Source organism: Vidua chalybeata, chromosome 2 (assembly GCF_026979565.1).
Source record: "Vidua chalybeata isolate OUT-0048 chromosome 2, bVidCha1 merged haplotype, whole genome shotgun sequence".
NCBI classification, from domain to species: Eukaryota; Metazoa; Chordata; class Aves; order Passeriformes; family Viduidae; genus Vidua; species Vidua chalybeata.
In genome coordinates, this window is record NC_071531.1 from 63,218,746 (window position 1) to 63,231,111 (window position 12,366).

General features: G+C 42.4%; 1 protein-coding gene across 1 annotated transcript in view; it reads right to left on the reverse strand.

The window, feature by feature from the left end:
• Positions 1-344: 344 nt before the first annotated feature.
• The window catches only part of MYH15 (myosin heavy chain 15), a 42,378-nt gene continuing 30,356 nt past the window's right edge, over positions 345-12,366 (reverse strand). Inside the window, exons 32-42 of the mRNA XM_053934599.1 lie at positions 11,706-12,055; positions 11,035-11,159; positions 9,577-9,692; positions 7,449-7,641; positions 6,595-6,798; positions 5,473-5,598; positions 4,915-5,085; positions 4,313-4,417; positions 2,953-3,048; positions 2,305-2,442; positions 345-495 (exon numbers count right to left, since the gene is read on the reverse strand). Of these exons, the coding sequence (XP_053790574.1) occupies positions 478-495; positions 2,305-2,442; positions 2,953-3,048; positions 4,313-4,417; positions 4,915-5,085; positions 5,473-5,598; positions 6,595-6,798; positions 7,449-7,641; positions 9,577-9,692; positions 11,035-11,159; positions 11,706-12,055 (1,642 nt within the window). The 3' untranslated portion in view covers positions 345-477. The remainder of the gene's footprint in view (positions 496-2,304; positions 2,443-2,952; positions 3,049-4,312; positions 4,418-4,914; positions 5,086-5,472; positions 5,599-6,594; positions 6,799-7,448; positions 7,642-9,576; positions 9,693-11,034; positions 11,160-11,705; positions 12,056-12,366) is intronic.

The following is a 12,366-nucleotide window of genomic DNA, read 5'->3' on the forward strand; positions in this document are numbered from 1 at the left end:
TCCCGGAAATTGTTCTCAGCCTGTGGTTTTTCACTTTTTGTAATTCAACTCCCAACTCCATTCTGGGAGTGGGAAGGGGGAAGGGGAGGGAGAGCAAGAGAGTGACAGTGTGATTTGAGAGAATGAAGGGAGAAGTACTGTTCATAAACCAGGATAGCTGCTTTAACAATCTGCATATAAAATACGTGAGGCTGTGCAGCATGACTGGATTTGCCCTTAGTTTTGATTTTGTCAGAGATCTGCCAATTAGGATTTGTTCCAAGATAATGAAGTCGGCTGTTGGCGAGATGTAATCTTCTATTGATCCCTAAGGCTTGGCAAAGTAAAAACACAAATAAATGAAAGAAATACGCTATACAGTCTATTTAGATTTTCACTTGATGTTTATTTCTGTAAGTGCTTATTTTTTTCTACATCTGCTTTCAATTGTGCTTGATTATGTCAAGTATTTTCTCATATTTGTCAGCTTAGACTTTTTTATTCCTCTTCATGAACCTGAAAGGCAATTGAGATAGTATGAAACTGTTAAAAATAGAAATGTCAAGAGGTTTTAGTGTGAGTTCATAAGTAAGTGACAAAAGCTGCACTAATGCTTCTGTTCCCTGGTATTACCAATTTGTATCTGATATAGACTAGCAGCAGTCTAGCCAACATTTACCATCTTATTCCAGCTAACAATGCAGGTATCCTGTCCTTTTTCTAGGTTATATAGATCCTTTTGATGGCAGAGGACTTCTACAACCCTTTTTAAATAGATGGTGGTGCTCTGAATGACATACACTCCCCAGAGTATAAAGGAAATGGTTACTGGTAGCAGTAGACAAGGTATTTCTAATGCTGCAGGATTAGAGTAGTCTCTACAGTGCCCTTCTCTCCCCAAAGGACATGTGATTTTTGGGACAGCAGTCTCCACCTGAATGTACTTCCTGGCAGCTCCTGCAGTTGCTGCCACATGACCCTACTTGTGGAGCTGCCACCTCTGCGTGTTCCACTGAGCTTATCTTTTGGCAGAGCAACACTCTGCTCCATTGCCAGAGCTGCAATTGGTGTTGGCAAACAGCATCTGACTAGTAAAAACAGGCATCCACTTTTCTGTGACTTCTGCATGTTTGAAGCAGAAAGAGGGTACCAGTAAGGTACAAGAAATAAACAGCAACTGTAACAGTATTTAAAAAAAAAAAAAAAATTCTCATGGTGTACCTGTTTCAGTGTTTGTGTGATGCCATGGCTTTGTGAATCTTCAAATGATCCATATTAATTTTGATTTTTTTTTTGTAGGGGTAGAATAATTTAGAAAAATCTGTGGAATTTTTTTATCCTTAAAAGCTGCAAATCTTTTGAGGTTCCATTACAGTACTGCTTCCATTGCACATAAATGTGTGATAAACCAGATAGTTAGGTAGTTTTAATGTATCTTTGCTCTGGTGGAGCAGCACTAACTTCTGTCAGTCAAAGGTGATTTCATTAGGCCAATACAAAAGCAGAAATTAAGAGTGTAAAGGGGTTTTCTCCCCTTTCTTAGCTTGGGAGCTATCAACTCCATAAAACATATGTGATGTTAAGCATAGAAGTTTGTTCAACTTGCAAATGAAATAGATTAAGCAATGACCCTGCTCCTGTTTTTATCATTCCTAAAAGTAACAACCTCACTCTTTTTTGCCCTGTTTGCCACAAGGCAAGTATAGATAAGTTTGCTTTCAGTTCCAGACTAAGTTCTTAAGCGCTTTCTAGTTTCATCAACATTATTCTACTACTATTCAGTTCAAGTGCAAAACACCACAAATATATTTCTAATCTCTAAAGACTTTCCAGCATCTAAGTGACTAATCACCAATATTTTCTTTTCATCCAGCTCTTCCAATCAATACAAGTTCATTGAAAGAGCCACGTTAAAATATCTGCTAATGTGGTAATGACCAGGCTCTACTACATACATAGAAATCTGCATCATCAGGGAGAGAAAAATGGGGAGTCTTTTAATATCCTTTCCAAAAAGAAACCCAAAAACCAAAAACAAACCCACCAAATCACCAGTTCTCCTTCTGCTGCTAAGAACAGAGGTTAAATGACAACAAAAATACAGAGAATATATTTTGTCTAAGTGTCAGATTGCTGTCCTACAGGGTTATCTTAATATTAAAATAAGGGGCAGAGTGAAACAAAGCAAATGTAAAAACCCAAGAATTTATCCTAGTCTACACTACTTTCAGAGGTGTAACCGATACAGAGCATCCACTATTGTGTGTTAACACAACTAGTTAACACTATTGTGTGTCACATCTACCCCATACAGTATGACCATACCTTTTTCATGCCAATGTCTCTTGACTTGCTCCTCAGTTTATTAACTTGAGATTCAGCTATTTCAGCCCTTTCTTCAGCATCATCCAGATCATGCTGCTGTTTTCTATACTTTGAGAGGTACAGATTGGCTTGAGCTTCCTGGTGAGAAAAAAAGAGTACAGCTGATTTCCTTCTGTCCACATGAAACAAAGCTTTTAATTTCAAGTGGGATGGAAAGTGCTCAGCATGAGTAGGTAACAGCTGTATGGGCACCACTTGCCTCCTGCAGAACTGAGATAGTTGTTTTACAGAATTGATATTTCTAGTGGCATTTTCCATGTTAAGTGAACTGAGAGGCTCTCAGCGTGTCTTCTGAGGGGCTAAGACGGGCTGAGGGGCTGTTCTTTCCCTTTGTCCCCTTCTCTTGCAAATTATACTGCTGTCTTAGGATAAAATGGCATACTTCTTTAAATATAATCAACACATATGCTATATATTTTATTTTATATATAATATAAAACAGTTTTATATGCAGGGCTTATATAGATATGAAAAGAATTATTTATGGACATAAAATGTGTATTTGTACTAGGAGTTTCTATGGATAAAAAATTGTGGGTTTAGAACAATACATCTCTCAAAGGTAAAAAGACCCAGATGGTTACTTACAGCTTCCTCTGCTTGGTGCTTGTAACTCTTCACTTTTAATTGTAGCTTGTCAATCAGATCCTGCATCCTGGCAAGATTTTTCTTATCTTCTTCTGACTGTATCAAAACACCATTAATTGGGTTGATAGAGTAAAAAGGTTTAAAGCATCTACCACAATACAATAATTATGGATGCCATAAATATTTTCAAAACATAGCTCAAAGCACAAACTAGCCATGTCCTGTGTACACATGACAAAAATTTCTACATCGTCATTGAAGATGTGTGTGTGGAGGATGAAGACTGAGACTACCCTTCCCGTGTATAGATGTGTAAATATAAATGTATGTAAAGAAAGATATACAAGTGCACAGACTTTCAGAGGTGATACACGAAGGCAGAGTTCCTTGCTCGGGGTGAGGAGCATGCTTGTCATTATAAAGTGTGTCATTATATATTGAAGCAGATACGGCTGAGCCTGGAACTATGTAATTTGCATAATTTGAAGTTTGATTCACAGGCATTTCTGGTAAAAAAAGCCTAGTTTAAGCTGTCATGCTCCATAAGCAGAGGGACCAGCTAATTCTGCCTGCACACCGTATTCAAAGAAAACAACCCTCAGCTTCTGCATACGAAAGAGAAAATAACAGGTAGGAGGCTAAATAATCTCCTAAGGCAGATGGATGGGTTTATCTTCTTAATGCTGTTCAAAGCAAAAAGATAAGTGCTCTGTCCTACAGGCCTTTTTTGAAGGCCAAGCAGCATGAGCAGCTGTTAGCAAACCTGGAGGAGGCTCAAGACTAGATCCTGCTGCTCAATAATAGGTGACAGAGCCCTGGGACTCAGCATCCCTACGCTGAGCAGGGCATTAGAGCCACCTGAGTCCTTATGGCTCCTTTTAGTAACAGCAGCACAGCTGAGAGGAAGCTGGGTTCTTTCTTCCCTTGCATTGTAAATAGTCATTGAGGCCTGTTCCATATTAATACTGTGCTAAAAATGTCCAAATCCCCGCAACAGAGGCTTTCTAACATTAGTTACAGCAAATCAGGCAACAGGATGATGATCACTGGCACAGGTAGCGCAAAGAACCTGTGGATGCTCCATGCCTAGAAGTGTTCAAGGCCAGATTGGATGGGGCTCTGAGCAGCCTGGTCTAGTGGAAGGTGTCCCTGCACATGGCAGGGGGGTTGGAATGAGATGATCTCCAAGGTCCCTTCCAACCCAAAGCATTCTGTGATGGAAGCCGTAGGGAGATGTTCCTCCTCTGCCTAAAGCTTCCAGCATTCAGAAAGGTCTGACTAACGCCATTTTTCCTCCTTCACTGTAACCCTGAGGCTGCTTACAACATGTCTTGCCGGTGACCTGGTGCTGGCTGCATACCTGGTAAGTCAGCTCCTTTATGCGTCTCTCAAACTTGCGGGCTCCTTTCTGGGCATCTGAATTGCGACGGAGTTCAGTCTCAAGTTCATTCTCCAGCTCACGAACCTGCAAAAAAGGGAAAACCCTTGCCATTATGCTACTTATATTTAAAGCAGCAGATAATTTGGTTCACAGTTCAAGAAATGCTTACTTGCTAGGTATCTCCATAGAGTCAAATTTCAGGAAGACATCACATTTCCACTCTGTTTTTTCATAAAAGTATTCCAGCTGCACCATCAGTCAAAAGTGCAGACATGTGCAAAGGCCAAAAAAGTTTAACCAAAGCAAGCATTGGGAGAGGCTTTTGCTGAGTTTAGGTGCTGGGGCTTTTAATTCTTTTCTAATCAAGGGCTTTGTTCATCTGCTGGTCAGCAGCTCATAGCTGGATAATGAAGGGGAATCATGCCTCCACAAATTGTTCACCTGCATTTTGTGAAACAGAGGAAAGTGTCCATACTACCCCCTCTCAGCCTCTGTGAACTTATTAGGCAGCACTAGGCTACAGATCTGGTGCCAATTCTGTAAGCAGAAGGCTGCGGTCTGAAGTTGGATCACAAACTTACCCTGGATTCCAGTTTTTGGATCTGCTTCTTCCCACCTTTCAGAGCTATTTGTTCTGCTTCATCCAGTCGCTTCTGGAGGTCTTTAATGGTTTGCTCCATGTTCTTCTTCATTCTCTCTAAATGAGCACTAGTATCCTGCTCCTTTTTGAGCTCCTCAGCCATCATTGCTGCCTAAAAAACAACCACATTTTACAGGAAATTCTGTGTGCTGTTGGATTATGTTTCAGAATAAATGCCGGAAGATCAGTCCTGAACTATCCCTTTCTTGGATAAATCACTGTAGCCAAAGCTCCACAGAATACCTTCTGTGTGCATATCTTGCCTGGACAGAGAAAATGGAAGGACAGAAAAACCTTGGAGGCCTTTTCCCTCCTCTCTGTTCTAATGCTTTTATTTAAGATTCCACCTCTCCCTTTTTCTCGTTTTCTTTATCCCTGTGCTTTACCACTAGGCTTCTAATTTACAATGCCTACAAGTAAGCCTGTGACATTCACTACACTCTAGTGTCCTGAGATGCTGTGGTATGAAAAGAAGTGAGCAAGGAACCAGCCTACTTACATCTGTGATTGCTTTCTTGGCTTTTTCTTCTGCATTCCGACACTCCTGGAGTGATTCTTCCACTTCATTCTGCATCTGGGAAATGTCACCCTCCAGCTTCTTCTTTTGATTGATCAAACTTGTGTTCTTTTATTAAGTTTTTCCCAAATGAATAGTGGAAAAGGAGGAAAAGTGATGATTAGAGACAATTACTCTAAATACCAGAGCACACCAAGGCTTCCTGATTTTTGCCACTTCTGGATTACTCAGAGCAATATTTGGGAATGGAGACCCAGCTATGTGGTAAGGGCTGCCTTGACTAGCATCGGTAGCTTCAAACTGAAGAAATATTAAAAATACTCTCAAAGCTGTAAATATTCACATTTTGATTTAGATAAAATAATAAGCAATAGGCTGAAATAGAAGAATTAATAAAGCTGTTCATTTTGGTAAACTAATCAGCCACTGAGGTGATTAAAACAACATCACCAATGGGCAGGAGAAAATACTGCAAAACATTGCCAGCCTGTAGCACATTTTCATTTCTTTGTGACTATTATTTGGTGAAGAGAAGCTTTGGGTTTTAGTAAAAATGCTGTCAAGTCAGGACATGCCCCTCCATGGCACCCTAGAAATGGCAGTGTCCACCGGGACAACACCCAAAGGCTGATCTCAGTGGAGACCTGCAGGCATAGAGGGCACTTTGCTGCAGGTGGGTCCCTGTTGTTTCCTGCCCTGCATCATCTCCCTGTTGTGAGAGCCCAGCCCTGTGGTTTTCACTGCTGAGTAACATCACAAAAGCAGCGCCTGCATTGCACTCCAGAGAAACACCTCACTGTCTAGGGCATGGCTTAACTAAAGCAGGAAACTGGTTTTACAGCGGGGAAGAATAAAGGAAATCAACTTTACTATTTTTGTTTTCTATCAGTGTTTTTCCTGGAAGCTGTTTAAAGCAGTTGGATGAATCATCTGTTCCAGCTAACTTGGAGTCAGGTGGCACATCCCCAGAGTGACTTAACTCCTCTGCCTCATTTTTCCTCTGGAGGCATGCCAGACTTGTGGTGGCCATGAACAAACAGTGTCAGTGATCAACAGAGAAGGCTCAGGTTAACCAGTGAGGCAGAGGGCACAGAAAGAGCCAACCTGACTGTGAAGCAGGTTCACACGTTCAGTGGCTTCCAGCAGTTCATGTTCTGCCAGCTTCCTTGCCCGTTCAGTCTGGTCCAGCAAAGCCCTCAGCTCATCCAGCTCTGACTGGAGAAGATTGTTCCTCCTGTCAGAGACCGCCAGCTGCTCCTTCAGATCTTCATTCACATGTCCTGAGTCATCCAGCTGCACCTGAAGCTCCTAAAATAAAACAACCCCATTTCAAGCCTCTGTCTTTATATCAGGTTGCAGTGGCTACCTGGGATCAACCTCAAGAATTTCAGTACTTTTAAAATTTATTATATTTTTATTTTCTTTCCAAACTGTAAGTTGAATAGCTTTTGTGGTATGTAGTGCAATGGAGGAAAAAAAATCTATGCTCTCAAATCTCTCAGAGCTGGTGGTTCTGGGAGAGGAGACAACAGAAGAGGTGCCTTGGCAAGAAACACTTTTTTTTTTTTAAGCTATTACAAAGGTTGACACAAACAAGAAAGCTGAATATACACACAATCCCTGTACTCCAAACAACCCACTTGTTCTCTGCTTCTTTTAAAAGCCTTGCAAGCTCACAGGAAAATGACAGGTTTTCAGTTCCTCATGCTGTACCTTTCTGCCCCTGCAAGAGGCTGCAGCCAGCAAGGGTTTTGTGACTGGATCTTGTCCAGCTTGTATGCAAGTCTGAGAAGAAATCCACATTTCAGGATTTTCCTATGCCAGACATGATCACCAAGGCTTTCCCTTTACATTGTTGGGAGTAGCTTCTCTCTTAATCACCATCACTACTGCTGGTTTGGTCTGTGCTAAGGAAACCCAGCCCGTGAGTACTGCTGGGTGCTTGGGGTCACCAGTACCTTTATTTGTGTCTGCAAGACTCGTGCTGACTTGGTTGCTTCTGCAGCATGCCTGTTAGCATGGCTGAGCTGGATTTCCATCTCATTGAGGTCCCCTTCCATCTTCTTCTTAAGCCGGATGGCCTCGTTTCTGCTGCGGGCTTCAGAATCCAGGGTGGACTGCAGTGAGTCTATGGCACGTTGCTGGTTTCTCCTGAAAAGGACATGAAGGATGAATGGAATGATTTTCCTCTCTGTTCAGGGACACAGAAGTACTTGCAGCAGTACTTCACTTTCTGAAAGTGTCTCCCTTACAGAAATAGTGTATTTCTGATGGACATAGGTAGCACTCATAATAGCATGCATAGCTTGCAGTGCCTCACTGCTGTCTAACTGGCTGATGTGCTTCACACCCTCAGCTAACTCCTGATCTGTAAGCACCTCTAGCATCCTTCTTCTGTATTTCCTTTGGCAGTACTGGAGCAAGGAGTGCTCTCAGAGCTCTTGTAAACACAAGCAAGTATGGATTTGAACCTGACAAGAAGCACTTCCAGCCTAACAGTCACTTAGTAAAATATTTACTGAATAATTTCCTGGAATGATTTACATCTTAGCCTTTTACTGAAGGCATTAGTGGAGGGGATTAATCAAATTGAAGGTAGGTTGCTACATTCTAAGCTCTAGGTGCTCTTTATAGTAAATGGCACGTGTAAGCTACAATTTATTGTGTCTTAAAACAGATGTTGAAAAAACTTCTCTCGTGCTAATTATAAGGGGAATGATTCATTAATACAAATCTGTGTTACGGACATCTAAATTTAGAAGTGATTTTAACCCACCCAGCTGACAGCCTGGTCCCCTTGGGAAAGGCAGCTTAATGTCAGTTTAAAGACATAGCAGATACAAACAGCCTAATTTTCTTGATTCTGTAACAGAGAAGTCCTACAATGAAAGTTTTGCTCTCTTAAAATCAGAAAGTAACTCAAAGCACAGAATAGGACACACTTGGAAAGATTTATTTCACTGCTGGCCAAGTTCTGCTGAAAGTGTAGGAGTTCTGGGAAATCACCAAGTCAACAAGATAAAACTTGAGGGCTTTATTGCCCAAGACTTCCAGTAAGCAACACAGAGCACTCATTGTGAAACTGAAGCAAAAAGCACTGATTAGCACAGCTTGTCCCAAGATCTCTGCAATCCAAACATCTGCAGGACACCAGAAGGTGAAAGGGCCAAAATATTCTTGGTTCTGAAGCAATTAACATATCAATCCCTCTGGGTATGCTGGCCAGGGTGGGCCTTGGACTTCCCCTTCCCTATCCTTTAGCCTATCAATAACCAATAATATGATTCTTGAATTAATGACATCACAACACTGACTAATTCAAGGCTAAAGTTTTCTGAATAACTGCACAAACACATAGGCTAGCATGGCCTCCTCTTAAGGGTATAACTCTTCAGACTTGCTTTTCTGCTGGGTGGGAGGGGAGAGACAAAAGACACCATCCTCCTCTCACCTAATTGCTTTCCATTTTTTACTGTTTATCCATCTTGTCTGCAAGTTCCTCTCCTGTTCCATTCACACTTTCTGCACATCTGCAATTCTCACTGCTTACCCTAATGGTGTACACATAACAGCAAGCTCTTCACATCCTCCCACACTCAGTGTAGCTGTAATTGCATAAATTAACTAAATGCCTTCAGATAGCATGGGTTTGAGCACCACTGAGGCAAGTAGTGCTGATTTTGCCTGGGGGTCCCCCTGGGAGGTAGCCATCCCACACAGGATAAGGAGATGACAGCTCTCTAGATCTACTTACCTCCGCATTGTCAACATACAGAGTTAGTGGCCCTGGTCTGCTGTGAATTGAGTATGTCAGCCAGTTTTTTACAGCTGCAGTGTGTTATGCATGATGGGTTTAATTGTACACTGTCAGAGGCTGATCTGACAGGAATATTTGAACTGAGCAAGGGAAATGTGGCAGGGCTAGCCTTCGGCAGATAGTCAGAGCTGTCTTGGTTTCTGGTACGGACAGTATCTGCCTATGCTGGCATAACTATCTGCGGTGTGTTTAACTGGCTTGGGTTCTGAGAATAGTTCCAGTCTTTTCAGACTTTTCCCTTAAGAAACATGCTGCTTCCTGCACAATACCTTATATTTTCCATTTCTTCCTCCTTTTCTGTCAATTTCCTTTCAAACTCTGCTTTAACCTGAGAAAGTTCAAGCTGAAAACGAAGAGTCTTACTTTCTTCATGTTCCAAAGCTCCCTGAAATAGAAAATACCAAGAGCTTGCAAACCAGGAATTGATTTTTTCTCCAAACTACAAACAGCTGCACAAACATGATCCCTCCACACTTCTCTTCCTGTTTCCTCCTTCTCTCTCTAGGCAAGGACACAAGTAGCTTACATGGCAAAACAACACATTTATTTGCCTTCTAATGCAACCTGACAGCTGGAAAACCGAGCAGCAAGCTCCTCAGAGGACAAATTGTCGAACAGTCCACAGCTCACAAAAAAACACCCAAACAACACCCCAACACCTTCAGCCCTGCCTGCATGGTTTTGACACCAACAGATGTTCCCCACTCCACACCTCTGTACAGACACCCTCCAGAAATTCACAGGCTTGTAAGGGACAGGGGTAAGCTAAAACAAGATTGTTGTTGGGAGAGTGAAGGGGTCCACACATCCATTCGCTCCCGCTCACAAAAATCTCTCCAAATCACAAAGTGTTGGAAACTTCCCAATTACATAACCTTATTAGGCAAGATGACTTCAAGGAAAGAAGTAACAGACATCAGCTCTGTATGACAAAATGCAAAAACTCTCTGTTCATTCTTTCCAATTAACATGAAGACAAATCTGTGAAATGGGTGATTTGTTCCTGTCTTTATTCCCACATTTCTCTTATATATAGAAGTGAAGAACTAAGCAGACAACAGCCCATAAAGAAATAACAAAGCCTCTGACTTTCAGGTCTCGTATAAGCCAGTGTCATTCTGTCTCCCTGCTGCTCTCCCTCAACAGGAATGAAAGCACAGAACTGAACACCATATTTTGGGAGGTGCTCTCTGAAGGGTGGAACTGCACAAGCTTAGCTAGGCTTCCATCGAGAGAATGAGGAATGAGGATTGTGAAAACAAAACTGTACAAAATCCCTGCTGATCTCCAACCAAGATGCAGCAGGTCCACACATCATGACCAGGAGCCACAACATATTAATGGGAAAGGCATGTGGAAATTCTTTGTCATCAGCAGTGACTGCCAGAGGCCCAAATTCACAAGAAAGGGAGAAAATCTGCATTAACCCATTTCTTTCACATCTAAAGTAAGATACATCATCACTTTACTTTTGTTAGTTCCTAATACCACTGAGTTTTAGAAAGCCATTCCACACAGTCCAGGAAAGTAAACTGTGCCCCTTAGATCCCTCAAGAACTGATGTATTCTTCCCTTCCTAGCAGGGGAAGCTTTTTGACAGAGTACATAATCATTCTCCACATCTCAGAGCTGTGGAAGACATGTTCTGGTAAAGTAGGGCAGATGAAAATTATGGAAAATCCTGATAAAGACACCTTCTCATTTTCCCTTGAGCTTTCTTTCCTTACCTCTGCTTCTTCCAGAGCCAGCTGAACTTCCGACTTTTCTTGCTCAACCTGCTTCTTGATTTTTTCTATTTCATGGAGGCTCTTGTTTCCTTCACTAATCTGATTGGTGAGATCAGAAATCTCCTCTGAAACAAAAGAGGATGGATGGATTTAGCAAACAGAGAGTTTGGAACATCCTGCAATTCATGGAGTGTGAATAGAGAACCCATGCCTCAAACTGCTACCTCAGGGGCGCCTCTGTACAAGAGCCCTGCCTTACTTTCACTTACAGCAAGATGTTTTACCTGAACAACTTGCAGACACACCTTTTCTTGTGAATGCTTTTTGAAGAGGCTATAGTGATTTAGTTTTTATCTGTGATCTGCAGATAAAAACTTCTGTTTAGGCTTCATCCACTGCACCTCTATGATCTTTCTTGTTCCTCACTTGAGACTGCCTCCTCTGCCAGTGAGTTTCATTGGCAGGGGGCAAAGGGAAGCCTCTGTTCTGGTCATACCAGTCTCCATGTGCAAAACATTCACTGGCAGCATCAGTGTCTCAAATGACATCGGAAAGCTCATCTCAGGATGAGATAAGCATCTTTCCCCACAGCTGCTGCAGGGCACCTGCATCCCTCCAGCCATCTGCTGATGTGGCTCTTGCATTGGCTGCAGGACCTGAATGAAGCCTACCTTGGAGGTTCTTGTTTTCCCTTTTCAAAGTCTCCAGGTGGTCCAGTGTCTCCTCATAGGCATTCTTCAGTTTGAAGAGCTCAGTGCTGAGGCCACGGGCCTCCTTCTGGGAAGCCTCCAGCTCTGCCTGTGACTCCTCATACTTCTGCTTCCAGTCACTGATGATCTTGTCAAAACCACGCTGCTTCTTGTCCAGCGAGGCAGCTGCTGAGTTGGCCTTCTCCAGGTCAATCATCATGTCTTCCAGCTCATTCTGCAGCCTGTGCTTTGTCTTTTCCAGAGAGGAGCACTTGGCATTGGCTGCCTCAATTGCTTCCTCAGCTTCTTGCAGGCGAGCAGCGAGCTTCTTCCTACCAGGTGGGAAGACACAGTGAAATGACCAAGTATCACTGCAGCTGTGTTATCCAGAAAAACTGACACCAAAGCAATAACTCAGTAAATCAGTTCTTAAAGGGAGAATAGGGAGGGGGTGAGGATGAGGATGAGGATGGGGCAAGAGGAAGAGGAACAGAGAGGGAAGTTGAGCCTCTCCCTCTCTTCTAGAGAGAAGGAGCTATGATGGGAAAAAAGGCTTAAATTATGCATAGTGGTATGTGGCAAAACATTTTGTTGCGTGTCTGTGCATATTTGAAATTGAACTTCTGAACTCTCAGGCACCAGC